The 26,096-nt window shown below is 38.9% G+C and overlaps 1 protein-coding gene and 2 non-coding genes across 3 annotated transcripts; 2 read left to right on the forward strand and 1 right to left on the reverse strand.

The window, feature by feature from the left end:
- Positions 1-545: 545 nt before the first annotated feature.
- Positions 546-1,943, reverse strand: LOC130467485 (uncharacterized). Its single transcript, XM_056836001.1, has one exon. It carries the CDS (start codon positions 1,941-1,943, stop codon positions 546-548), a length of 1,398 nt encoding a protein of 465 aa, XP_056691979.1.
- A 4,150-nt stretch (positions 1,944-6,093) lies between these two features.
- Positions 6,094-6,179, forward strand: LOC130468371 (small nucleolar RNA R11/Z151). The gene has a single exon (XR_008928759.1). It is a non-coding gene; the product is annotated as a small nucleolar RNA R11/Z151 (small nucleolar RNA).
- A 265-nt stretch (positions 6,180-6,444) lies between these two features.
- LOC130468389 (small nucleolar RNA snoR80) lies at positions 6,445-6,583 on the forward strand. The gene has a single exon (XR_008928777.1). It is a non-coding gene; the product is annotated as a small nucleolar RNA snoR80 (small nucleolar RNA).
- The last annotated feature ends 19,513 nt before the right edge of the window (positions 6,584-26,096 follow it).

A 26,096-nucleotide genomic window follows, 5' to 3' on the forward strand; every position in this document is an offset into this window, starting at 1 on the left:
AGTACTGCACTCTAAAGCTAGGTAGACCCACTTCGACAGGCAGGACCGCCTCAGCCCCAAAAGCTAGTTTGTAAGGACTTTCTCCCGTTGCTTCTTTTTCAGTGGTCCTGTTGGACCACAAGATCTCTGGAATAAGGTCGGCCCATGCACCCTTAAAATCTTCTACCTTCTTTCGCAGTGCTCCCAGGATTTGTTTATTTGCTGCCTCTGCCTGACCATTGCTCTGGGGATGGCACACAGATGCGTATGCGAATTTTATTCTTAGTTCAGCGCAGTAATCCTTTATAGGAGTGCAGTCGAACTGTGTTCCATGATCGAAGACTAAACTTTCTGGGATGCCGAACCTTGTCACAATGTTCTTCCAGATGAAATCCTTCATCCGCTTGGCTGTTATGCTTTTAGTGGGCTCTGCCTCAATCCACTTAGTAAAATAGTCAACTGCCACGATCAGAAATTTTCTTCCCCCGCGTGCTGCTGTGAATGGTCCCAGAATATCCATTCCCCACTGGGCGAATGGTATGGGGTTGATGATTGGCTGTAAGTCATTAGAGGGTTGGTTGATCACTGGGGCGAATTTCTGGCACTTGTCGCACTTTTTTAGCATATGCTTGAGAATCACTTACCATGGTTGGCCAATAATATCCTGCTCTGAGAGCTTTCAAGGCTAATGTCCTGCCACCTATGTGGTTTCCACATATTCCCTCGTGTATTTCCTCAATGACTCGTTGTGACTCCTCTGTTGATATACATCTCAGCAGAGGCAACGAAAAGGATTTCTTGTACAGTTTACCCTGGTAAATGACAAACCAATGCTCGTTTCGTTTTACTTTTTTCTGCTCTTGCTCTGCTGTGGGAAGGCCCCTTCCCAGCTTGTATGAGACTATACTGTCATACCACTGTGGCTCAGTGTCAATGAAGTTGACTGCAGGCTTTTTGTCAATGCTCTTTTCTTCCTGGACCTCTACCATCACTGTTCTTTCCAAGTCCTGTAGCGTCGAACTTGCTAATTTGGATAGGGCGTCTGCTTGACTGTTCTCTGCCCTGGGAACCAGTTGAATCTCAAAGCTTTCTAGCTGGGCTACTGCTTCTTTTATCAAGGCCAAGTACCTTTGCATAGACGGTTCTCTGGCTTCATATTCACCTCTATATTGGCTGGCCACCAGCTGTGAATCGGTTTTGAGCACTATTTTCTTAGCATCTGCTGCTTTGCACATCTGGATTCCTGCGATTGCCGCCTCATACTCTGCCTCGTTATTTGAAGCTTTGAATTTGAATTTTATAGCATATTCGAAAACGTTGCCTTCTAGTGATACCATTATGATACCTGCACCCGACCCTGTGACTGCAGCGGAGCCGTCTACTGAGATCTGCGAAGTCCCCAATGGCTCTTCCTCCTCCTCGTATGATGCCTCTGCTATGAAATCTGCCAGTGCCTGTGCTTTTATGGCGGTTCTGGGTTTGTACTCGATGTCATATTCTGAGAGTTCCACCGCCCATTTTAGGAGTCTACCAGAAGTATCTAACCTTTGCAATGACTTCTCTAAAGGTTGATTAGTTAACACTTGCACTTTATGTGCGTCAAAGTATGGTTTCAATTTCCTGGCAGCTATCATGATGGCAAAGGCCATTTTTTCAATCAGGGGGTACCTCTGTTCTGCTGGGTTGAGGATGTGGCTGACAAAGTAGACTGGCTGCTGGATTTTATCCTTCTCGACTACTAGAGCTGCTGCTACAGTTTTCTTGGAGGCAGAGATGTATAGCTGTAATATGTCCCCCACTTCTGGTCTGGCTATGGTTGGGAGGCTTTTCAAGTGGTTCTTCACCTCCTTGAATGCTTTCTCTTGCTCTTCTCCCCATTTAAATGTTTTGTTTCCCTTTAGCACTTGGAAAAAGGGGAGAGACTTATCCGCGGACTTGCTGATGAACCTGGTGAGTGCTGCCATTTTCCCAGTCAACCTCTGGATGTCTCGTATGTTTCTTGGTTCTGGTAGGTTGAGTATGGCCTCTACGCATCAATTCCTCTTTCACTGACCAGGAACCCCAAAAATTTTCCGGACTTAACACCGAACACGCATTTTTTTGGGTTTAACTTCATACCAAATTGCCTCAATGTTGCAAAAGTTTCCTTCAGATCCTTAATGTGATCACCCTCCTTTTTGCTCTTGACTATGGAGTCATCTATATACACCTCCACGTTTCGGCCTTTTTGTCCTGCGAATATTTTGTCTACCAGTTTCTGGTATGTGTCCCCTGCATTCTTTAGACCAAACGGCATAGCCCTGTAGTTGTAAACTCCAACGTCTGTAATGAAGGCGGCTTTTTTCCGGTCTGATTCTAACAAACTGATCTGGTGATAGCCCGAAAAGGCATCCATGAAACTCAGCAGGGCATGCCCGCTGGTGGAATCCACCAGTTGATCTATCCTGGGTAGCGGGTAACAATCCTTCGGACAAGCCCTGTTAAGGTCTGTAAAGTCTACGCACATCCTCCATTGACCATTTGCTTTCTTTACCATCACGACATTAGCCAACCATTCTGGGTAGTCACACTCTTCTATGAATTTGGCTGCTAACAGTTTGCTGATCTCTTCCTGGATGGCTACATTCTTCTCTGTCGAAAAAGTTCTCTTCTTCTGTTTTACCGGCCTGACTTCTCTGTTAACATTCAACCTGTGGACCATGACGTTGGGATCAATCCCTGGCATTTCGTCGGCAGAGAAGGCAAATATGTCCGCGTGCTCTCGCAACAGATCGATGATATTTACCCTCAGGGAAAGGTCTATATCTGTGCTAATTCGGACTGTTCTGTCCTCTACTCCTTCTTCCAGCTCTATCTCCTCTGTTTCTTCTGCTGGGGCTGGTTTTAACAGTCCTTCTTCACGATGCTCAAAATTCTCCATGTCCAGTAGTGCGTCTTTTTTACGCTCTGCTCTCTTTCTCTTTCTGGACAAGGGAATGTCTGCCTCTGCCAGGGGTGGGGGTCTGGGTGGCTGTTTCAGGGCTGTGTGGTAGCATCTCTTGGCCTGCTCTTGGTTTCCCTTGACCTTAGCTGATCTGTTATCATTCGTTGTGTACATCATGGTGAGGTGATAAGTAGACACCACTGCTCCTGCATCATGGATAAATGGTCTGCCCAGAATGGCGTTGTATGCTGCGGGTACTTTCACTATCATGAAATCAACCATGACATCCTTGATATCTTTCCCCTGCCCAATTTGGACAGGTAAATTGACTATTCCTTCTGGTATCACCGTTGCCCCTGTGAAACCAATTACTGGGTAGCTAACTGGTTTTACGTGCTTTTCTTCAATCTGCAGCTCTTGGAAAGCTGGCCAGAATAGAATGTTTGCCGAGCTACCTCCGTCTATCAGGATTCGATGGATTTTTCTGTTAGCCACATCCAGAGCTAACACCACTGGGTCATCATGGGGATAAATTATGCCCTTACAATCATCTTCCGTAAAGGTGCACTGTGGGATTTTTGGAGGGGCAGGCCATTTTCCTGAGTTATGGTAATTAACCTGGTGTTTAAATTCGCTCACACTGGCCTTAGCACCGCTGGCTGTAGTACCAGCGTAAACTGGTCCTCCTGTTATGACCAGTATATCATTCGACCTCTTCTGATCTGCTGGGTGGTTCTGCTTTTGCTCTGTCTTTCTGTTATCAAATCGACCCTCATCATCCCTGTTTTCGTAGGTCCTGCTATACGAGCTCTTTGCCTTAAATTGTGTTAGGTACCCCCTTCGGATCAGGTCCTCAATGTTATCTTTCAAGTGAGTGCACTCCTCTGTGAGATGACCATGATCCTTGTGAAAATCACAGTACTTCTTCGTGTCCCTGTATTTGTTGTACATTTTCGGTGGTCTCTGCCATTTCTCATCCTCCTTGCTGATAGCAAAAATCTGGGTTCTGGATGCAACCAGAGGAGTGTATTCGTTGAATTTGCCTCGCTTTTCAGTTTTGAACTCACTACCTCTTCCTCTGACCTGCCCGTGCCAATCTTTTCTGGGCTGTTGATTTTCTCTTTTGTCTGGGTATTCTTTTTTGTACGGCTCTTTCTTGCTCTGACTACCGTAATTGTTCTCACTTGCCACATATCGTCGTGAGGTTGCTCTGCCAATCTCGACACTTTTTATAAATTCATTTGCCTTCCCCAGTACCTCTGCCAGGGTTGTGAATGACTTTCTGCCCATATAGCTCTTGAATTCTCCATCCCACAGACCAGTCATCATAGCCAGGACTGCTACCTCTTGCTGTAACTTGGGTATATTCGATGCCTCCATATTGAATCTGGATATGTATTCCCTCAGAGATTCCTGAGGTCCTTGGATGACTGACATCAGCTCCCCTGTCATCCTTTCTCTGGCAATGTTTGCCACATATTGGGTGCGAAACAAGATGGCTAACTGCCGGAAAGAGGTTATGGTGCCTTTGGGTATTTTACCGAACCAGCTCTGTGCTATCCCCTCCAGAGTGGAAGGGAAGACCTTACACCACATAGAGTCTGTGTTGGTATATAGCATCATGTGTCCCCCAAAGGCAGAGAGGTGATTCGTTGGGTCTGACTTTCCGGAATATTTGCAGGTGGGCATTTTTATCTTTTCCATTTTTTCCGAGAGTATCTCATCACAGAAGGGGGAATTATCAGGTTTAACTATTGCTCGGGTGGGATTTGGCATACCTGGCCCGGAGTGGTGCCTCTGACTGGGTGCTTGTTCGGTCCTTGCTCTGGGTTGAGCTCTGCTAGGCGTGATACTTTCTGCCTCATATTCTTGGCTATCAACCCCTTCCATCTCCTGCTGCAGATTCCTCCTCCAGACGTTCGGACTGTTTTGGGGTCTGGGACGTTTTCTCCTCTGCTCAACCTCAACCTCTGGGGCTGTCCTCATGACCTGGGCTTGTGGTGTTGTCTGAGTAAGGAAGGTCAGGACTTCTATGGCTGTGCGCATCTGGTCGGGTGAGAACTGTGCCCCCAATCGTGCTAGTGAGGCACTGGTTGGAACTGGGATGCCCTGGCCCTGGCTAGGGGTTGCCATAGCTCTAGGTTGTGGTGTCTCTCTTGGCGGACCAAGACTCTGAGGCATGCCGAACAAAGGTACATTTGTGGTTCTCTGGTTGTTTCTTGAGGTGGGTGGTTCTATCTGCTGGATTATCGGTTCGCTTGACTCAGTCATTTTGTGAGAGGGTAGGTCTTTTAGAAGCAAGGTCTGGGAAGTCCCCTCCTTCTAGCGCCACTTGTTCCGAGTATGGAACTGGGAGGACGTTCCGAAGTGCCTTGGCCCTGTCAAGCAGAGCAAACGTGAGCTAACCTCGGGGGTTTAACCGAGGAAACCCCCTCCGATGCCTAAGTCAGCAAATAGATAAGAAGTCTTTAGAGAGGGAATATAGAGAGAAGGTGGAGCAAGTACCGTGTGTAAGAATGTGTCCCATCATGAATGATGTGGGTGCTATTTATAGGCGTACTATTCTGTACTTTGGCCTACTTAGATGCCGCCACGTGTATGACGGCGATGTACTTTATTCCTTGTCGTTGTCGTTTAGCCTGCAGGTCCCTTCTTGGACTGATGCAGCTTTGTCTAGCTCTGCTCTGTGTCTTTATACGTGATCTGGGGAGGTTTGATCTGCCTGGGCTGCATATGCTTGGCTTGGGGTTTAGAGTCTTTCTTTGACTTGGGTGTGCCCTGGGTGTCAGGGTTTGCTCTGTCATTGATGTTCTGTCCTCTCTGGATGTGACCCCGTACAGGGGTATTAGTTTTATGCATCCATTTATGCTAATTATACATAATTTCTTTGTTTTTATTTCTTTACTTATTTGTTTTCTATGTTTGAATAACAGCACCGCCAGTGCAGAAACCGTGCGAAGTACAATCAGGAGGCTCGGGGAGCAGAAGGAGAGTTAGATCTTTCATGTGTACTACACCAAAGTGAGTTGCGATCGGTTCGTTCCTCGGGCCGTGCTCATGGACCCGATAACTTAGTGTGGACTAGAGTTTCTGACCTTTGGAACTCTGAGTAAACCTTTGAAAAACTATTGTTTCAGCTTTATTTTTCCTCAAAAATTATGTTTTTATGTGACTAATTTGTGGGTTGATTAGAGTTGATGATGATAATTTACCTTATCTTAGAGGATTTCAGTGAGATCAATGATCTATGATCTGATTGTTACACACACTGAAGCTCTTATATCTCTCTTTCATAGTTATTCCAACTATGATAGCGTTGCGGAATGTTGGTTGTTTACATGCATGTGCATGAAGTATATTGTTTCTTGCTATGACGAGATAAAGAACACGGGAGTGTTCTGTAGGTCGATCTATTGGTCTTGCCGTGAGCCTTTCAAATAGACGACTTCTCCTACTACCGAGAATTACTTTGTTAAATACACTAATATCATATTTACTTTAATTCATTGTATATAGATGTGAATGTTAGGTTGCATCCAAATACCAATTCCGTAGGAGAAAATATGTTCCTTATGGTGTAATGGCTGTGATGCTAGATAAATTTATAGGAATGTGGTTTATCTTAATCAGTGACTTTGTTTCTTTTGTGTCATATGATCATGGAAAGGCTTTTATACATATCAATTCGTAGTTTATTCTTTGCTATTTGTGTTGTGATGAAATCTAAGGCGTTGGGTAGCAACTCTGATCTTTTTGGTTGAAGACATCCAACTTGGTTGTGGTTCTGAGCAGATTTTCTGGCATGATAACTCCGTCTTTGGGCAGTTTAGGGCAGGTCATAACTGGGCGAAAGATAATTATACTAAAGGTGTTGTAATAGCATAAATTTTTAATACACTCGCACGCATCACGTGCATATAAGACTAGTACTTAATATGTTTCCTCTTTAACCTAAAAATAAGAAGGAAAAAGTTAAAAAAAAGCTTTTTGCGATACTACTTTTTGAACTTTTTTGAGGTTACTTAATTATTAGTATGTTTTCAAGATACTTCCTCCATCGTACATTACTTGTTACACTTTTTTTTTCCTCTGTTCCACATTATTTATTACACTTCTAAATTAGAAATAACCACACCATTATTATATTGTCTTTCTCTTCCCATTTATAAAAGTTTGATCCCCCACGCTATCTCATTCAATTAAAAGATACTCCACTAACTCCTATCATATATACCTTTCAATAAAATAACAATTGATAACCAAACAATCATTTATCATCTAAAACTTTATACAAAGGTAAGTATAACGAATAATGTGGGATGGAGTGAGTATATTTTTTTTTGCAAATTTTTCACGACAAGATGTGCGATGAACATTTTTAGGTCCGTTTTTAAAGACAAGATTTTGTATTGAACATTTTTAGGCCCCTTTTTCAAGATGAAAATGATAAAGGTCGTAACATGCGACCTTTGAGCCGTGTCACAACGATGACATGTTGTGATTATGTGTCATGATTTAAATTGGAAACTAAAATATTTAACTTATATAACCTATTATACATTTTTCAAAAAAAATGTAGGAAGATCTTAATATTATAATTTGTTTCCTTCTTTATACCGATTACCTTAATCACATATTTTCATAGTAAAAATATTACATTGATAGTAAAAATATTCTGATCACACATAATCTATGTGGCGTCTATATGCACCGGCGGATCCAAGGGGGGGCCTACCTGGGCCTTGGCCCGCCCCATGGATGTAAGTATAAAGCCTTATAGATCCAAGGTCGCAGGGTTCGAGTCCCTTTATCCAACTTTTGGCTGCCAACTAGAGCTGTCAAAACGGTTACTCAAGTCGGGTTCGGGTCTGGTCATCTCGGGTCATTTTATTATCGGGTGCAGGTCGGGTTCGGTCAGGTTGAAAATTTGTCGGGTCATGTCGGGTTATTTTTCCATTTCGGTATAGGTCGGGTTCGGTTCGGGTTCGGGTCGGGTCTTTTTCTAGTCGGGTACCATTACGGGTTCGGGTCTTAACGAGTCGGGTCAAGTTCGGATCGGATAATTACCGGGCCGGTTAAAATTCAGGTCGGGTTCACTATCGGGCACGGGTTAAGACCGGGTATGATAGCTATCAGGATTAGTCAAGTTTAAACCTTATAATTAACTTTTATAAATTTGGTTAAATTTGGTTTAACGCTTTTCACTTGTTCTAGTTTAGGTAATTATAAAACATAATATTAACTTGATTTAAGTCATTATTTAGTTAGGTCAATGAAAAAACGAGTTGTCAACATGTCGCGTAAATTCAGGTAACGGGTTGTCACGAATTGAGTCAATAATAGGTTTCATCGGGTTATAATCGGTTTCGGGTTGACATCGGGTCGGGTGTTGACATCGGTTCGGGTCATTTTTCGGTCGGGTAAACTGACTCAGTTTTGTTATCGGTTATATTTCGGTCGGGTATCAGGTTCGGGTTCGGGTCATGCATTAACGGGTCAAAATCAGTCGTCGATTTTAACGGGTTGGATCGGGTCGGGTTCGAATCATTAAAAATACAGGTCGGTTCAGGTCGGTTTATCGGATCGGGTCAATTTTTGACAGCTCTACTGCCAACTAGTTTCTCATTTATTTATTGTTTTTCTTTTCCTTTTAAAGCCTTATAAGAGTAACTATCTTTTCTCAAAATATGGTTTATGCACCCGGGTGCACAATGCTCACTGTGCACCCTCTTTTACAAAGAACATATAGTTCAAATACAAAGAACATATTATTCATACCCAAAGAACATATAGCCAATGAACATATAGTTCAAATCCATAGAACATATAGTTTACATATTTCACTAGTACATGTACATTGAAATCATTCTCAATGTTCATTAAATTTTCAATAAATGTTCAACAGTATGCAAAATGAGCACTGTGCACCCGGGTGTATAATCCAAATTGCGATCTTTTCTTCTTTACTCCGTAGTAATTTTGGCGCATGCCATTTGTAACTCACATCTACCAATGTAAAATTAAAAATTTGTACATACACCAAGTGATATAGCCAAAATTTGACTAATTTTCGTCTACAAAGTATATACTTCCTCCGTTCCGGAAATATCGCACCATATGTTTTTTACACTATTCACACTACGACTTTGGCCATTTTTTGTGATTCGTACGTAAATAAATTTTGGTCATGTGGGGTCATGTTAGATTCGTATCGATATATATTTTCTAAATATTATTTTTTTATAATTTTTATTTGCACACGATTTGAGATATTATGAGTCAAAGTAATGGTTAGAGGAGTAAAAGTCAACCATGGTGCGATATTTCCGGAACGGAGGAAGTATTTTTTTTCTTTAGGATTTACAGAGTAACCGACCCGTTAAGAAGTACTATGATTTTTATAAAATTTTCATTTATTTACTATTAAAAAAGTATATTTTTAGGTCACCAAATTTAATTGAAAATTTTAGATACAAGTAAAGGAAATAAACTATTTTCATTAAAAAATTTAGTTTTATTTTTATTTGAATGTCTATTTAAATTTAGTAATATGTAACGGCCCATCCTATAATAGTATCCTGGATCCGCCGCTGTCTATATGTACCAATTAAACTCCGACACGTAAGATTGCGACCAGTGGCGGATCTAGGCTTGGGCATCCTAGGTCACGTGACCCACTAATAATTAAAAAAAAATAAAAAATAAAAAATTGAAAACCCAAAAACGCGTTCTCTTTCTCTCTCTGAAAGACTGGAACGCAGCAGTGCGTGAAACCAAAAGGCAAAACCTAAAATTCTAGAAACCTTCTCCCTCTCTCTTCGACGCAGCCGCAGCCACCAGCCCACCAGGCACCAGCCACCAGGTCATCCGACCACCGAACCCAGATCCGCAGCATAACCGTGTGCCCGAGTCACCGTGGTCGCGGGGAAGAGGAACCGAGCAACGAGCAGTCTGCACCGAGGAAGAGGAGGAGCAGCCGACTAGCCGAGCACCGAGGACTCGAGGAGTCGCCCGTCGAGCCGTCGCCGTCGCCCGTCAAGCCGAAACCCCATTCAGCAACTCAGCAAGTGCAACTCGTGACCACTGACTTGAGGTATAATTCGTATAAATTATGAATTTTGTAGACCCGATGAGAGTTAATTGGATCAATTACCTCCACTAAAATAGGCATAGGAGATACGAAGTAGGACGGTAGCTCGTTGGTGGCTAGTTTATTTGCTTATTTATTTTAGCGGCTAAAGACTAAAGTGGTCACAATAACATGTGAATCATTGGTTTATGCTATATTGTAATATTGCTATGTACATATTCCACATATAAAGTAAGCAAATAATGATATGATACTTCCTTAATTACTTTTGCCTGGAAAATAAACATATTTTGTCAGTAATAAGTCAAAATCAATTGAACCAAACAGACCTTTAACCATTATAGATTTATATGTGAATTTTTGTAAAAGTATCAGCAAATACGAAGTATAATAAATAATAAATAGGGTCATTTACATTTTACTAAAACCGCTTTAGATTTTATATCATATAAATAAATAACATCATACTTCGTATTATTTATAAATTGTATAATTAAATTGTGTAAATTTAATTATTAAACATTAAAATTTTAATTATTAAACATATAAATTTTAAACTATTGATAATAATTGAATTGTGATTTGTGAATTTGTGAATTGTAATATGTTGATAATTTGTGAATTTGTGATATTTGTGAACTTGTGATATTTACATATTGTTTGTGAATTGTGATATTTGTTAATTTGTGAATTGTGATATTTGGGAATTGGTGAGGAATTGAAATGTTGAATTGAATTGTTGAGGAATTAGGAATTTTATTTTATTTGTGAGGAATTGAATTGTTGAATTGAATTTAATTGTTGAGGAATTGTTGAATTGTTGAGGAATCAGACATTTGTTGATTTTGATATTTAAATATTTGAATTAGGAATTGGTTGATTTAGGAATTTGTTGATTTAGGATTTATATAATAAATAGATATCAAAAAATGAAAAGCCGTAGAGAGCAATTGTAATTTCGAAGTTTGGTTGTAATAGTTAATACTTGTTACTCTTGGAATTTTTTTTTTTTAAGTATTAATATATATATTTTTTAATTTAAACATTGATTTATGATTGTATGGTGAGCGACGTAGAATGGTGACCCACCATCCGTGAAATCCTGGCTCCGCCACTGATTGCGACACATAAATGTTGTCGCAACTTGCAACCTTTATCATCACCCTTTCAAGATAAGATTTTGACACATTTTTCATGACTCGTTTTTAATTTGACAATGATCGGACAAAATTGACGTTCCCATCGAATAATAATACTAACGTGTCTAAGTGGAAAAACACAACTTCACTTTAAAAACATTCAGCTTTTTTTTTTTTTTTTTTGTATAGTTTAAAAAATAAATAAAAAACTTACAAAGTAAAGCTTTAAAAAAACAAAATTACAAAAAAAAAAAAGAAAGATGTTAGACGCTTTTATGTGGAACCTATAATTTAACCGGTCATTTCAACTTTCAAAAATCCGGCGGCTGAACAGGCGGATGGTCATATCCCTTTTCATTTATAGGTGCATGCAGCTTGGAATAAAGACAATCACTGTACTGGAACAGGATGGTCTTAAGCATCAGCTACAGAGTATACAATACTCCATCTGTCCCTTAATACTCGACCTGTTTTGACCAGACACGCTTGCCAATGCACAACTTTGACCACAAATTTCTTTAACTACATATTATAAAAACCTATAAAAATATTAATATTTTGAAAATATATATTAAGATGAAGCCAACAATATATTATAAACTCACATTTGTTTTCATATACTATAAATAAAATAGGGTCAAGGTGAATTATGTGAATAATACAAAAAGTCAAAACAGGTCCAGTATTAAGGGACGAAGGGAGTAGCTCACACTGGATCATGTGCCTGGGGCATGTCACATTCTGTGGCCCAGGCTAAAGCTACATCTGTTAGGTTATGATACATATGAACAACATAAATCATGCGGAAAAACCTTAATGTCAGGAATCATATTAATTGCACATAATCATATAATTAGTCTAGGATGCATACACTTTGTAGCGTGCCCTCCCTAGCTGCGCCCGAACCGAACAAGAACAAGTCTTTAGGACTCCAAGTGTCGTCCCTCCGTAGAAAGTCCACAGCACGTCCGGATCCGCCTTAAGCTTGGCCAACTAGAATCTCTCTTAAGGTATTGAGGATTAGTGTCTAATAATTTTAATGAAATTTACTTATGACAGATTTTCATCTCTTACAGTAAAGTTTCATAGGTCTGTCTGATACTAGTCTTCCCAAAGTAAGTATCTATGCAAATGATTACGACATTGCCATGTCCACATAGTTCAAGAAACAAAACTACTAGTCATCTTGCATTCTAGTCGTCTAACGTTTTCTTTGCGTCCATCTTTATAGAAAACTCCGACCAGGGACCATTTTCAATTTTTTTGACATTCAAGTTCACTTGATAGACATTTCTTAGTCACAGGACTGGTCCTGACAGTCTATCTTGAATATTTCGTCAAATTGAAGGGACTCATCATTTAATAAACTACAAATTAAATGGAAAAATGAATTCTATTCATTTATTGTGAATGATTAACCAATAATGTTTTACAAAGTATTAAACTCTAAAACTTTAAAACATTAAACAAGGACATCAAAACCATTCTCCAATATGCTTGATTCCCATAGCTGCAGTGTGCGAGTTGTTCTTCGCCTGTGGCAGAGGTTTAGTAAATGGATCTGAGATGTTGTCATCAGTTCCAATCTTGCTTATCTCGACTTCTTTTCTTTCATCGAACTCTCGTAGAAGGTGAAATCTACGAAGTACATGCTTGAGTCTTTGGTGGTGTCTAGGTTCTTATGCCTGTGCAATAGCTCCATTATTATCACAATACAGAGCTATTGGTCCTTTAATGGAGGGGACTACACCAAGTTCACCTATGAACTTCCTTAGCCATATAGCTTCCTTTGTTGCTTCATGTGCAGCAATGTACTCCGCTTCAGTTGTAGAACCCGCAATGGTGCTTTGCTTAGCACTTTTCCAGCTTACGGCACCTCCGTTGAGGCAGAAGACAAACCCAGACTGTGATCTGAAATCATCTTTGTCGGTTTGGAAACTTGCGTCCGTATAGCTTTTAACAATTAATTCATCATCTCCACCATAGACCAGGAAATCATCTTTGTGCCTTTTCAGGTACTTCAGAATATTCTTGGCAGCAGTCCAATGTGCCTCTCCTGGGTCTGACTGGTATCTGCTCGTAGCACTGAGTGCATACGCAACATCCGGGCGTGTACATATCATAGCATACATTATTGAACCAACCAATGATGCATATGGAATCCCACTCATTCGTCTACGCTCATCAAGTGTTTTTGGGCACCGAGTCTTGCTTAGAGTCATTCCACGAGACATGGGTAGGTAGCCTCGCTTGGAGTCTGCCATCTTGAACCTTTCAAGCACCTTATTGATATAAGTGCTTTGACTAAGTCCAATCATCTTCTTAGATCTATCTCTGTAAATCTTGATGCCCAGTATGTACTGTGCTTCTTCTAGATCCTTCATCGAAAAACATTTCCCAAGCCAAATCTTGACAGAGTTCAACATAGGAATGTCATTTCCGATAAGTAATATGTCGTCGACATATAATACTAGAAAAGCAATTTTTCTCCCATTGACCTTCTTGTATACACAAGATTCGTCTGCGTTCTTGATGAAACCAAAGTCACTGACTGCTTCATCAAAACGTATATTCCAGCTCCTTGATGCCTGCTTCAATCCGTAGATTGATTTCTTAAGCTTGCATACCTTTTTAGCATTCTTTGGATCCTCAAAACCCTCAGGCTGTGTCATAAACACAGTTTCTGTTAAAACGCCGTTTAAGAAAGCGGTTTTGACATCCATCTGCTGAAGGAAATAATGCCCTTGGTCCAAGTATGCATTCTATGTTAAGTCTAATAAATGCGGTTCAGTATTAATTAACAAGTTAATAATTCAGTGAGATCAAGTGAGCTGAATGCCTAGCTAGAGGCCGCTTCAGTTCAAGTGGAATTAATGATATTAATCCACAGCTTACTCTTGACTGAACCCGTAGGGTCACACAAATAGTACGTAAACGGATCAAGTATTTAATGGCATTAAATACTCCATCTATGAATATTCGGAACCGACGGATCTTGGTTTCAGTGGGAGCTAAGATCGTCACAGGCAAGAAATGAATACTCCGGAAACGATGATATTGCCGGAAACGGAAATATGGATCGTATCGGAAATATAAATATTATCCAAGTCGTAGATGTTGCCGGAAACGGAAACATGGTACGTATCGGAAAATATTATCGGAAATGGAAATATTACCAGAATCGGAAATATTGCCGGAAACGGAAATATTGTCAGAATCGGAAATATTACCGGAATCGGAAAATAATTCCGGAAACGGAAATATTAAATATTTGTTCGAAACGGAAATTAATTCCGGAATCGGAAATGTTAAATATTGTTCGTATCGGAAATGAATTCCGGAATCGGAAATTTAATCGGAAGCGTATCGTACGAATAAGCATCGGACGAGGCCTGCCGGACGAGGCCCAGCACGAAGCCAGGCCATCGCCCAGCAAGCCAAGCGCGCCGCACAAACAGCCACGCCAGGCCCAGCGCAAGGCCAGGCCCAGCAGGCTGCGCAGCGCGCACAGCGCGCACAGCACGCGCAGCGCGCAGCGCGCGCGGGCGCTGCGTGGGCTGCTGCTCGTGCGCACGCATGGGCGGCCCATCGTGGCTGCCGTGTGTGCGTGTGTAAGTGTTTGTGTTCGTGCACGTTTCTTAAAACGTGCAGAGTTCGGTTAATGATTAAATTCCTAATTCTATTTGATAAATTAATTAAATTAGAGTTCTTGTAGGATTCTAGGTTTAATTAATTTGTATCTGAATAGGATTCCAATTCCCTTTCCATAACCCTATAAATATGTGGCCTGGGTTCACAATTTATGACGAGTTTTAAAAAGTATTTAAAGTGAGGTTTTGAAAGAAAAATTCAGCCACACATCTTGCTCAAAAGTGCCGAAAATTCTAGTACCTTAAGGGCGATTCTAGTTGGTCAATCTTAAGGCGGATCCGGACGTACTGTGGACTATCTACGGAGGGACGACACTTGGAGTCCTAAAGACTTGTTCTTGTTCGGTTCGGGCGCAGCTAGGGAAGGCACGCAACAAAGAGTATGCATCTAATCTATGCTAAATGATTATGTGTAAATAATATGTTTTCCTGGGTTTATGGTTTTTCCGCATGATTTATGAATTGTCATATGTATCATAACCTAACAGTGGTATCACGAGCCCCTTATTATTTTCATAATCTAAATTGCATGAACATGGTTAAATATTACAAATTTGCAAGAATTAAAAGGGGTGATTAATTTTCGTAATTGTTAATTAATTGCAAATTGCGTTTATTTAATTATACGTACGCAGTTTTTCGGCAGTTTCTTCGTTACTCATCCGAATTGAGTGATTTTTGTGTCAATTCCGCATGTAAAAAGCATTCTAAAATTTTGACAAAAAGAGTATTTTTCTGCCGAACCCAGAATTCTCAAATTCGAAGCCTAACTATTACTTTTCGAAGGTTTTAGTTTTTCGAATGCAAAATTTCGTAAATTTAAGATGTTAAATTAAATATTTGCGATTCTTGTTGATAAATCTTGAATTTTTGATTGACCTACTGCATATGTTTAACAAGTTTGAATGCCTAGTCTTGTTAATTATGCAATCTAATTTGTAATTATGATTAATTTGTTGAAAATTAGAATAATTTAGAATTAATTTGATTTTCATAATTAATTGTAATTTAATTAGAAACCTATGATTAAAAACCACCATAAAAATTGTAAATTTACGATAAATTTTAAATTTTTATGACCTAGACTTGAATCCATAACAATCGGAAATCAATTGGATAATAAATTTTCGATTTTTTCGCCCTAAAATTATGAAATTAATATTATTTATGAATTTGTCATTAATTTTAAATATAAATTTTAAATTTTTATGCGATTCGTTCATATAACTTGCACGCACGAAGCAATGGACGCTTCGTGTTACCCTTAAGGGGTGTTGTATAATGCGGGCATGCGACGACGAGCAAGGGAGCTCGTCGCCCATGCGGCACGAATGCAATGAGCAAGGGCGTAGTGCACGAGCACAAGGCAGCAGCCCTGCCTTGTGTCGTGTGCCACGACCAATGGACGAATGGGCATGGGCGTAGGGCGAGCCAAGGCAGTCGCGTGTGGGCAGCAAGCGAGCTGCGCCACAACGCGCGCTGCCTCGCACAAGAGCGCGCAGCCTCGCGCGCAGCGAGCGCAAGCTCGCGTGCCACGAGCGCTGCGCCTAGCATTGCTCGCGCGCACAGCGAGCGATGTCGCGCGCCCAGCGAGCGATGGCTCGCGCGCCCAGCGAGCGATGTCGCGCGCCCAGCGAGCGATGTCGCGCGCGCACTGCGAGCGATAGCCCGCGTGCGATGAGCGCTGGCGCGCGCAGCGAGCACCAATGCGTGCGGAGGCTTGCGATAGGGATGCAGCAGCTATGCGACGAGCGCATGGGCTGCGCGCACATGGCCAGCAATGGCTGTGTGCGTGCGGCCCATGGGCGTGCAACGCGTAGGGTGTTTGCGTTACGATTAGATCGTTCTGAATGTTTAATTTGAAAATTTCAGTTCACGTAATTTTAATTAATTTTAAAATTAATAATTTAAATTATTTTCTTGGATTTTAATTTTGAATATTATAATTATAATAAATGTTATTTATTCTAATTATTTTACTAAAATTAAAATCATGAATTAATTTAAATGCGACTGAAATTAAATTAAACTTTTTGGATTCAATTATAAATTTATATGAGCTTTAAATTTTAATTAAATTTGTATGTTTCCGGTTAGACTAGAAATACATTTTTATGTTTAAAATTGGTAAAGCATATGAATTTATTGGTTTAAGTGGGAGCGTTTTTTAGTCATAAACTCTTGATTAGGTCTACAAATTCTTAAGGTTAAAACAACTTGATTAGAATTAATAAGGACTGAATAATTGGTAGATTATTGGTGCCCTTGATTAATTGCTGCAAATGTTTACGTGATGCATAATGTGTTTTACTAACCAGCTATGTGGGCCATTCATGATAATGAATGGGTGAATGGTATATATTGTATATGTACTGTTTTGCAGGTTATGAAGTGACTAGTATGGCCCAAATAGGATAGAAAATATGGTCTGCGTACCATTAATTTGAATGTAATTGGTCTAAAGTACCAAAGTTATTTTTCAATTCAAATATGGTCTGCGAACCATCAAATAGTTGTAATTAGTTATAGCTTATCCTATTTGAAGAAAATGGTGCCTCCCACGGAGATTTTCAAGACGGACTTTGAAGTCAAAGCTTCAAGATGAAGTCGGGCCATACTAGATCACAAATATCTTATGCATGTTTTAAGTTATTTATTGCTTTTAAATATGTCTTAAAATGCATGAGATCAAAAGCTTGATTATGTTGCATGATTAAGGATTTTAGTTCACTTAAAATCTAACCAACATAGTAAGAGCCTTAAGTTCCAAACTTAAAAATTGAGTTAAAAGGTGTCATGCCAAAATATACACTTGCTTGGATATCCTTTACATCAATCTAGTAATAGTTTTCGCTCAGCGAGGTGTTACTTATTGGTCCTAAAGGGGCAAGGTACACAAATAATTGTGAGTACATGTTAGTTTTGGTGAAACTCAACGATATAAGTAAGGAGTCCTTTTATGTCGTGGCAAATTCGATAGGTTTACCTAATAAGTTCTTAGACGTACCTATCAACCAAGAATAGTTTCTAGACTATTAGCAAAAGGCTTTTGCTTACCTAAGATGTTCTAGGATTAAGTCGACAAACTGTGCTTAGTTCTTCAATGATTTTAGGATCTTGGAATCATTTTATTCACACCTGCCGGAACAATAAAATCGAATAAAATGCTAATAACTTGTTTGAATTGCATGGTTGCTTTAATTTCAAGTTATTATTCATGATAAATGTTTAGACTTTGCATGCTTCAATGTATGTTTTAATTATTGTTTATAATTAAATATCTTGCACTGCAATAAATCCTTTTAGAAAGGTAACAGTAAATTTCCTCGATTGGTAGTGAATCCAAGAACGATTCACGGAAATGAGAGAAAGTGAGCAATTTAAAATGTACGTTTCTTATATCGACTTTTATGGTTGTTTTCGAGTATCAAAGTCGAATGGCAAACCGATTGGTGCTTGTGAATTCAAAATACAATGTGGTTTTGAGATCATAAAGCATTGAGTTTAAACGCTCAGCTTTACCAATGGTTAACAACCTAAAATCCTTTTTCCATTTAATTCTCGAATGAGTCTAGTTCCTAGACATTCGAATAGATCGATGCTTAGAGAACTTTAGAAGCTTCTGGTAAGATCATCTAGTTGAAACAGAATATTCAACATAAATTAAAATGGTAAAGAACCTTGTTGGTGACATTGGACATGTCTAACAAAGTATAAAAGTCAACACTAAAGAATTCAATTCTTAAGACTATAAGAAAGGGTACAAGAAATAGGAAAACGAGGAACAAATGAAAGGAATTTACGATTCCGTTTCTACCTATAAATTTATGTTTAAAGAGAAGTGACCTAGCAATCAAACTTCCTTGGTATCATATACCGCTTGAGGTTCTTACTTCGGTAATAACTCAAATAATGGAAGCTAGGATACACTAATGACCTACAAGTGGGAAATGAAGCATGGCAATGCTACATTAGTTGTAGGGTCATCTAGTTTGTTTTAAGTCCTTTCAAAGGCTGGAACTTAATGGCTATTTTGTTCCATAATCAACATACCTAAATTTCTGCTTCAAACACAGAAAGACTCACATTCAGAAGAACAAAAACAATGCTTGTTTGTTTGTTTATTTGAATGAAATGGTCAATTACTGGTTGAGTCAATATGCTTGATTAAAACAAACAACTCTTTAAAGAACTTTACTAGGTTCAAATCAAACCCTTGATTTGAGTTCCATTAAATCTTTGGCATTGTTGCTTAGACCATATCAACAAGTTAACATTCATTAGCTCTATTTTGATGGACTTTTGAAAGTTGGTTGATTTCTAGATCAACTTAAGACAAGCTAGTCTTACTTGTTGAAAGTAACAAAAAATATGAACTATTGTTAGAACGCCTAGACGATAGAGTTCAAAGCTAAAGAAAGGTTTTATGACTTTATTATTTCACATGGATTTGAGTGAATATAGGTTTATTTACTCAAATGTGATATAAGTTGAATCTGTTTGGCTAGTTCAAAGATTCAGAAGTATAAAATCCACTCGGCAAGAAATCATAAAGATCTAGGTTAGATCATGTTGATGATTACTTGAGACCAAATATGATCATCAATGATTGTGTGTTGTAATTTCACAATCTAGCTCCATAAGATATGGCATATCTACGTTGGAATGATCGAAGTCAATTAGTACTTGATTCGATCAATGATGAATCATAAAGACTTTTCCTATAATTTCTAAAACAAAATGCTCAACTACCACCAAACTAAACCAAATTCGTCAAAGCTATTGAAAAGTAATTTCAGGATATCTTTTCAATTATATATATCTAAAGAGTTGCTAAACTCAGTGGGAGCTTAGTGTTTGTTATTCAACAAACTAAGGCCCAAGTCTAGATATATGTTTCATTGTGATTTATTCAAATGAGACACAAGGGTATTGTTTCTACCACGAATTTTTGAGAACATAATGTTTGTTTGCTCGAAATAATGTCCTTTTGGAGATTCGTTTCCAAAATGACAAGTGGGAGAAAATAGACCTCGAAAGTTTTCGAGGCGAACAACAAACATAAACGGACATTCCGGAGGCTTTTCGAAGTGCTTCAGAAAATCCGAACTTATTCTGAAAGGACTTTAGAAGTAGCTTTTAAAGAATAGACATCTCTTAGAAGACTTTACAAGTGCTTCAAGGAGAATAGAATATTCAAAGGACTCTCAAAGTGCCTGTTGATATTCTATTGTTTGATGTTCTATACCCAAGTAGGCATAGAGTTCAAGTCACTGGAACTATGAGATTCTTCTATTAGATAGTAAGGAAACATAGAGTTCTGGTCAATGAAACTATGAGATTCTTCTATTCGATAGTGAAGAAACCTACAACTTGCAGTCAAACTATTATCATGTAGATTAATGAGTTTATGACTTGTAAGAAAGCTATGACGAAACCTAGATTCCCTAAAATGGTTAGAGGCCATATATAGACTCAAATGTTTTAAATGGTTAGAGGCCATAAAACATACTCAATGTTTTGATGACAAAATTGAAATTTTGTTGATTTGCAAGAATAGTTTCACACCTATTGGTTGCAAGTTTGTTTTAAGGATAAAAACCATCAAACATGGAATTGTGTTCACACACAAAGCTAGATTAGTTGCTAAAGGTTACAAGCAAATTCATGGCATGGATTGTGTTGAAACCTCATGCAAAATCGTAATGCTTAAGTCTATAATTCAAGCAATGATTGCATATTGGTACATATGGCAATTGGATGACAAAACGTATTCCTCAATCAAATGTTGGAATAAACTATGTACATGGTATGTCATAGGATTTGTGGATCCAAATAAATGCTTGAAAAGGAAAGCTAGCTTATGAAATCTAAGTACTGATTTAAGCAAGCAATTGGGAATTAGAAATGTATTTTAGTGAAGCTAATAAGTATTTTAGTTTCATAAAATGTACATGATTCTTATAGATATATAAGAAGTTTAGTGGGAGTACTTAAAACTTAATTGGTCCTATGTGTATTACACACATATCTCTCTATTGTGAAATAACATTCAAATGCTAATGACTTAGATTTGAAATAATTCATCAATGATGGACCATGGCGAAACTTAGTACATACTGGGTATTAAGATCTATTTACAAAAATCTTATGATATTGTTTTGGATTAAGTAATGGCATTTACTAAATCAAACACGAAAGTCTCCATTGGAGATATTCGACCCATGTGAATAAATCTAAGTAAAGGATGTTTGAACTATGTATAAGCATTTACTAAGTTAAACATCAAAGAGTCTAAATGAGATTCTTAACCTATATTATATGTCAAAGAATTTAGCTGGATTCAGTATCTGCTGAAATTGAATAAGCTAAAGTTACATGAATAGAATTCAATTGGGAATTATTCTGCAAAAGAATTTATCATGTATGATATAATATGAGGATCGCCAAAAACGTATCGTATGACTTTAGCCATGACGAACATATACCAATCTCTATTGATCTAAGTGAAGATCAACTAGATTGAGATCAAGAATACTTATGGTACTTGAAAAGGTACATAGGAATAGTTCTTGATTCAAGGAAATAAAGATATGCTAAATATTGATGCTACACGCAGAAACACTGGCAAAGGATCAAGCAAGACCCCTTTGGAGTTAACCATTGACAAGGACGAGCTATAGAGCATCGTGTTTTGAAATGGCAACATGGGTTGGAGACCATGAGTTGTTGCGTGGGAAATTAAAATAATGATTTCTATGTTCTAAGATATAGTTGAGAGTATTCCACATATCTGTGAACTGCTTGGATAAGTAATTCCAAACAAAGCATCACTAGCAACCTATAAAGTTGAAGTAAAAGTAATTATTGCCTAAGAAGCAATAAAACAGGGTTGTTTAAAGTTCTTCACTGAACTTGGGTAGATCACCTATCTGCTGGCTTGATGATTCTTCATTGAAAAATACGTAGAACCACTCTTGAAGCAAGAAAAACGTCTGCTAACTTGATGGTTCTTCATTGCAAAATGAGTAAAACCACCATCGAAGTAAGAAAGACTAGATCACATAATAAACAAACTCGAAAAGATCTTATCATCATATCTCGAAGAACATTCGATGAAAAGGATATTAAGATTGGCAAAGCATGATAACTAAACCTATGCAACAAGTGAGAAGCAACACTCACATTGTAGCACTGGAAATCAAGCATAGCTTTGAATTCCATGAACTGTTTTAGAAGATGGGTTTGAGGCCCATGCTTGTAAAACATTGGGGTTGAACATTTATCATATATGAAATGTATTTTCATATTCCATTTAATCTTGGTTTAGTATTAAATGATGAGTCCCTTCAATTTGACGATATATTCAAGATAGACTGTCAGGACCAGTCCTGTGACTAAGAAATGTCTATCAAGTGAACTTGAATGTCAAAGATTGAAAATGGTCCCTAATCGGAGTTTTCTATAAAATTGGACGCATAGAAAACGTTAGACGATTAGAATGCAAGATGACTAGTAGTTCTGTTTCTTGAACTATGTGGACATGGCAATGTCATAATCATTTGCATAGATACTTACTTTGGGAAGACTAGTATCGGACAAGACCTATGAAACTTTACTGTAAGAGATGAAAATCTGTCATGAGTAAATTTCATTAAATTATTAGACACTAAATCCTCAATACCTGAGTGATTTGAGATTACTTGTTTGAGAACTGGTTGCTTTGACGTTGACCAACCGTCGCACCGTAAAAGGAGGCTATAAAGGCAACGCTCAGGTAATCACCTATCAAACGAAGTCTAATCTCAAGATCGCAAGATTGGGATTGTCCTCCCATAAATCGGGATGAGATGCTTAAAAGTTGTACAAGGCCACTCGGAGAGCTAGAAACTGTGAAATGCATGGCCGTGCTCGGATGAATCATAGGCTATGATTATCTGTTTATTTGATCAGTTGAACTCTGAAACCGAGAAACACCTCTGGACATAATAAGGATGACAACTCTTACCTTATGTTCAAGAGCAAGCATCGAGCGACAAAGGAATTAGGAAATGCACACTTGTCCCTAAGGACAAGTGGGAGACTGAAGGAAATAATGCCCTTGGTCCAAGTATGCATTCTATGTTAAGTCTAATAAATGCGGTTCAGTATTAATTAACAAGTTAATAATTCAGTGAGATCAAGTGAGCTGAATGCCTAGCTAGAGGCCGCTTCAGTTCAAGTGGAATTAATGATATTAATCCACAGCTTACTCTTGACTGAACCCGTAGGGTCACACAAATAGTACGTAAACGGATCAAGTATTTAATGGCATTAAATACTCCATCTATGAATATTCGGAACCGACGGATCTTGGTTTCAGTGGGAGCTAAGATCGTCACAGGCAAGAAATAAATACTCCGGAAACGATGATATTGCCGGAAACGGAAATATGGATCGTATCGGAAATATAAATATTATCCAAGTCGTAGATGTTGCCGGAAACGGAAACATGGTACGTATCGGAAAATATTATCGGAAATGGAAATATTACCAGAATCGGAAATATTGCCGGAAACGGAAATATTGTCAGAATCGGAAATATTACCGGAATCGGAAAATAATTCCGGAAACGGAAATATTAAATATTTGTTCGAAACGGAAATTAATTCCGGAATCGGAAATGTTAAATATTGTTCGTATCGGAAATGAATTCCGGAATCGGAAATTTAATCGGAAGCGTATCGTACGAATAAGCATCGGACGAGGCCTGCCGGACGAGGCCCAGCACGAAGCCAGGCCATCGCCCAGCAAGCCAAGCGCGCCGCACAAACAGCCACGCCAGGCCCAGCGCAAGGCCAGGCCCAGCAGGCTGCGCAGCGCGCAGCGCGCGCGGGCGCTGCGTGGGCTGCTGCTCGTGCGCACGCATGGGCGGCCCATCGTGGCTGCCGTGTGTGCGTGTGTAAGTGTTTGTGTTCGTGCACGTTTCTTAAAACGTGCAGAGTTCGGTTAATGATTAAATTCCTAATTCTATTTGATAAATTAATTAAATTAGAGTTCTTGTAGGATTCTAGGTTTAATTAATTTGTATCTGAATAGGATTCCAATTCCCTTTCCATAACCCTATAAATATGTGGCCTGGGTTCACAATTTATGACGAGTTTTAAAAAGTATTTAAAGTGAGGTTTTGAAAGAAAAATTCAGCCACACATCTTGCTCAAAAGTGCCGAAAATTCTAGTACCTTAAGGGCGATTCTAGTTGGTCAATCTTAAGGCGGATCCGGACGTACTGTGGACTATCTACGGAGGGACGACACTTGGAGTCCTAAAGACTTGTTCTTGTTCGGTTCGGGCGCAGCTAGGGAAGGCACGCAACAAAGAGTATGCATCTAATCTATGCTAAATGATTATGTGTAAATAATATGTTTTCCTGGGTTTATGGTTTTTCCGCATGATTTATGAATTGTCATATGTATCATAACCTAACATCTGCCATATTTCGTAATCGTAATATGCAGCAATTGCTAACATTATCCGAATAGACTTCCGCATTGCAACTGGTGAAAAGGTTTCATCTTAATCCACACCGTGGACTTGCCTGTAACCTTTTGCAACCAATCTAGCTTTGAAAACTTCAAGTTTCCCATCCTTGTCATTTTTCAGTTTGAAAACCCATTTGCTTCCTATGGCTTGGTAGCCATCTGGCAAATCGACCAAATCCCAAACTTGGTTTTCAGACATGGAGTCTAATTCAGATTGCATGGCTTCTTGTCATTGCTTGGAGCTAGGGCTCGTCATAGCTTGCTTGTAAGTCGCAGGTTCATCACTTTCGAGTAATAGAATGTCATAGCTCTCGTTCGTCAAAATACCTAAGTATCTTTCCGGTTGAGATCTATATCTTTGCGATCTACGCGGGGTTACATTTCTAGATGGTCCATGATTCTCACTAGATACTTCTAAAGATCTCTGAGTTTCATCATGAATGTCATCTTGAGCATTCTCTAGATTTTGTTGTTCGACTCGAATTTCTTCGAGGTCTACTTTTCTCCCACTTGTCATTTTGGAAATGTGATCCTTTTCCAAAAGGATACCATCTCGAGCAACAAACACCTTGTTCTCAGATGTATTGTAGAAGTAATACCCCTTTGTTTCCTTTGGATAGCCTACAAGGATACATTTGCCAGATTTTGGATGAAGTTTGTATGAAATTAATCATTTGACGTATACTTCACATCCCCAAATCTTAAGAAAAGACACATTTGGAGGCTTTCCAAACCATAACTCATATGGAGTCTTTTCAACAGTTTTAGACGGAGCTCTATTTATAGTGAGTGCAGCTGTATTTAGTGCATGTCTCCAAAATTCTATTGGAAGTTCGGCCTGACCTATCATTGATCTAACCATGTCTAGCAAGGTTCTGTTCCACCGTTCCGACACACCGTTCCATTGTGGTGTTCCAGGAGGAGACAATTCTGATAGAATTCCACATTCTTTCAGATGGTCATCAAATTCATAGCTCAGATATTCACCGCCTCTATCAGACCGCAGTGCCTTAATCTTCTTGCCTAATTGATTCTCTACTTCACTCTGAAATTCCTTGAATTTGTCAAAGGATTCAGACTTATGCTTCATTAGGTAGACATAACCATATCTACTGAAGTCATCAGTGAAAGTGATAGAGTAGCTGAACCCACCTCTAGCATTTGTACTCATTGGTCCACATGCATCTATATGGATTAAACCCAATAGTTCAGTTGCTCTTTCTCCAACTTTAGAGAAAGGTTGCTTTGTCATTTTGCCAAGTAAACATGATTCGCACTTACCATAATCCTCTAAGTCAAATGGTTCTAGAATTCCTTCCTTTTGAAGTCTTTCTATGCGTTTCAAGTTAATATGGCCTAATCAACAATGCCACAGATAGGTGAGATCTGAATCATCCTTTTTGGCCTTTTTGGTATTTATGTTATAAACTTGTTTGTCGTGATCTAATAAATAAATTCCATTTACTAATCTAGCAGATCCATAAAACATCTCTTTAAAATAAAACGAACAACTATTGTTTTTTATTAAAAAGGAAAATCCCTTAGCATCCAAGCAAGAAACAGAAATGATGTTTTTAGTAAGACTTGGAACATGGAAACCGTCTTCCAGTTCCAAAACTAGCCCAGAGGGCAACGACAAATAATAAGTTCCTACAGCTAATGCAACAATCCGTGCTCCATTTCCCACTCGTAGGTCGACTTCACCCTTGCTTAACCTTCTACTTCTTCTTAGTCCCTGTGGATTGGAACATAAGTGTGAGCCACAACCTGTATCTAATACCCAAGAAATTGAAT

Source organism: Spinacia oleracea, chromosome 2 (assembly GCF_020520425.1).
Source record: "Spinacia oleracea cultivar Varoflay chromosome 2, BTI_SOV_V1, whole genome shotgun sequence".
NCBI lineage: Eukaryota > Viridiplantae > Streptophyta > Magnoliopsida > Caryophyllales > Amaranthaceae > Spinacia > Spinacia oleracea.

What these genes read in the sequence shown, in the direction of transcription:
- LOC130467485 (XM_056836001.1), bottom strand. Translation starts at nt 1,943, where the DNA reads ATGGCAGCACTCACCAGGTTCATCAGCAAGTCCGCGGATAAGTCTCTC.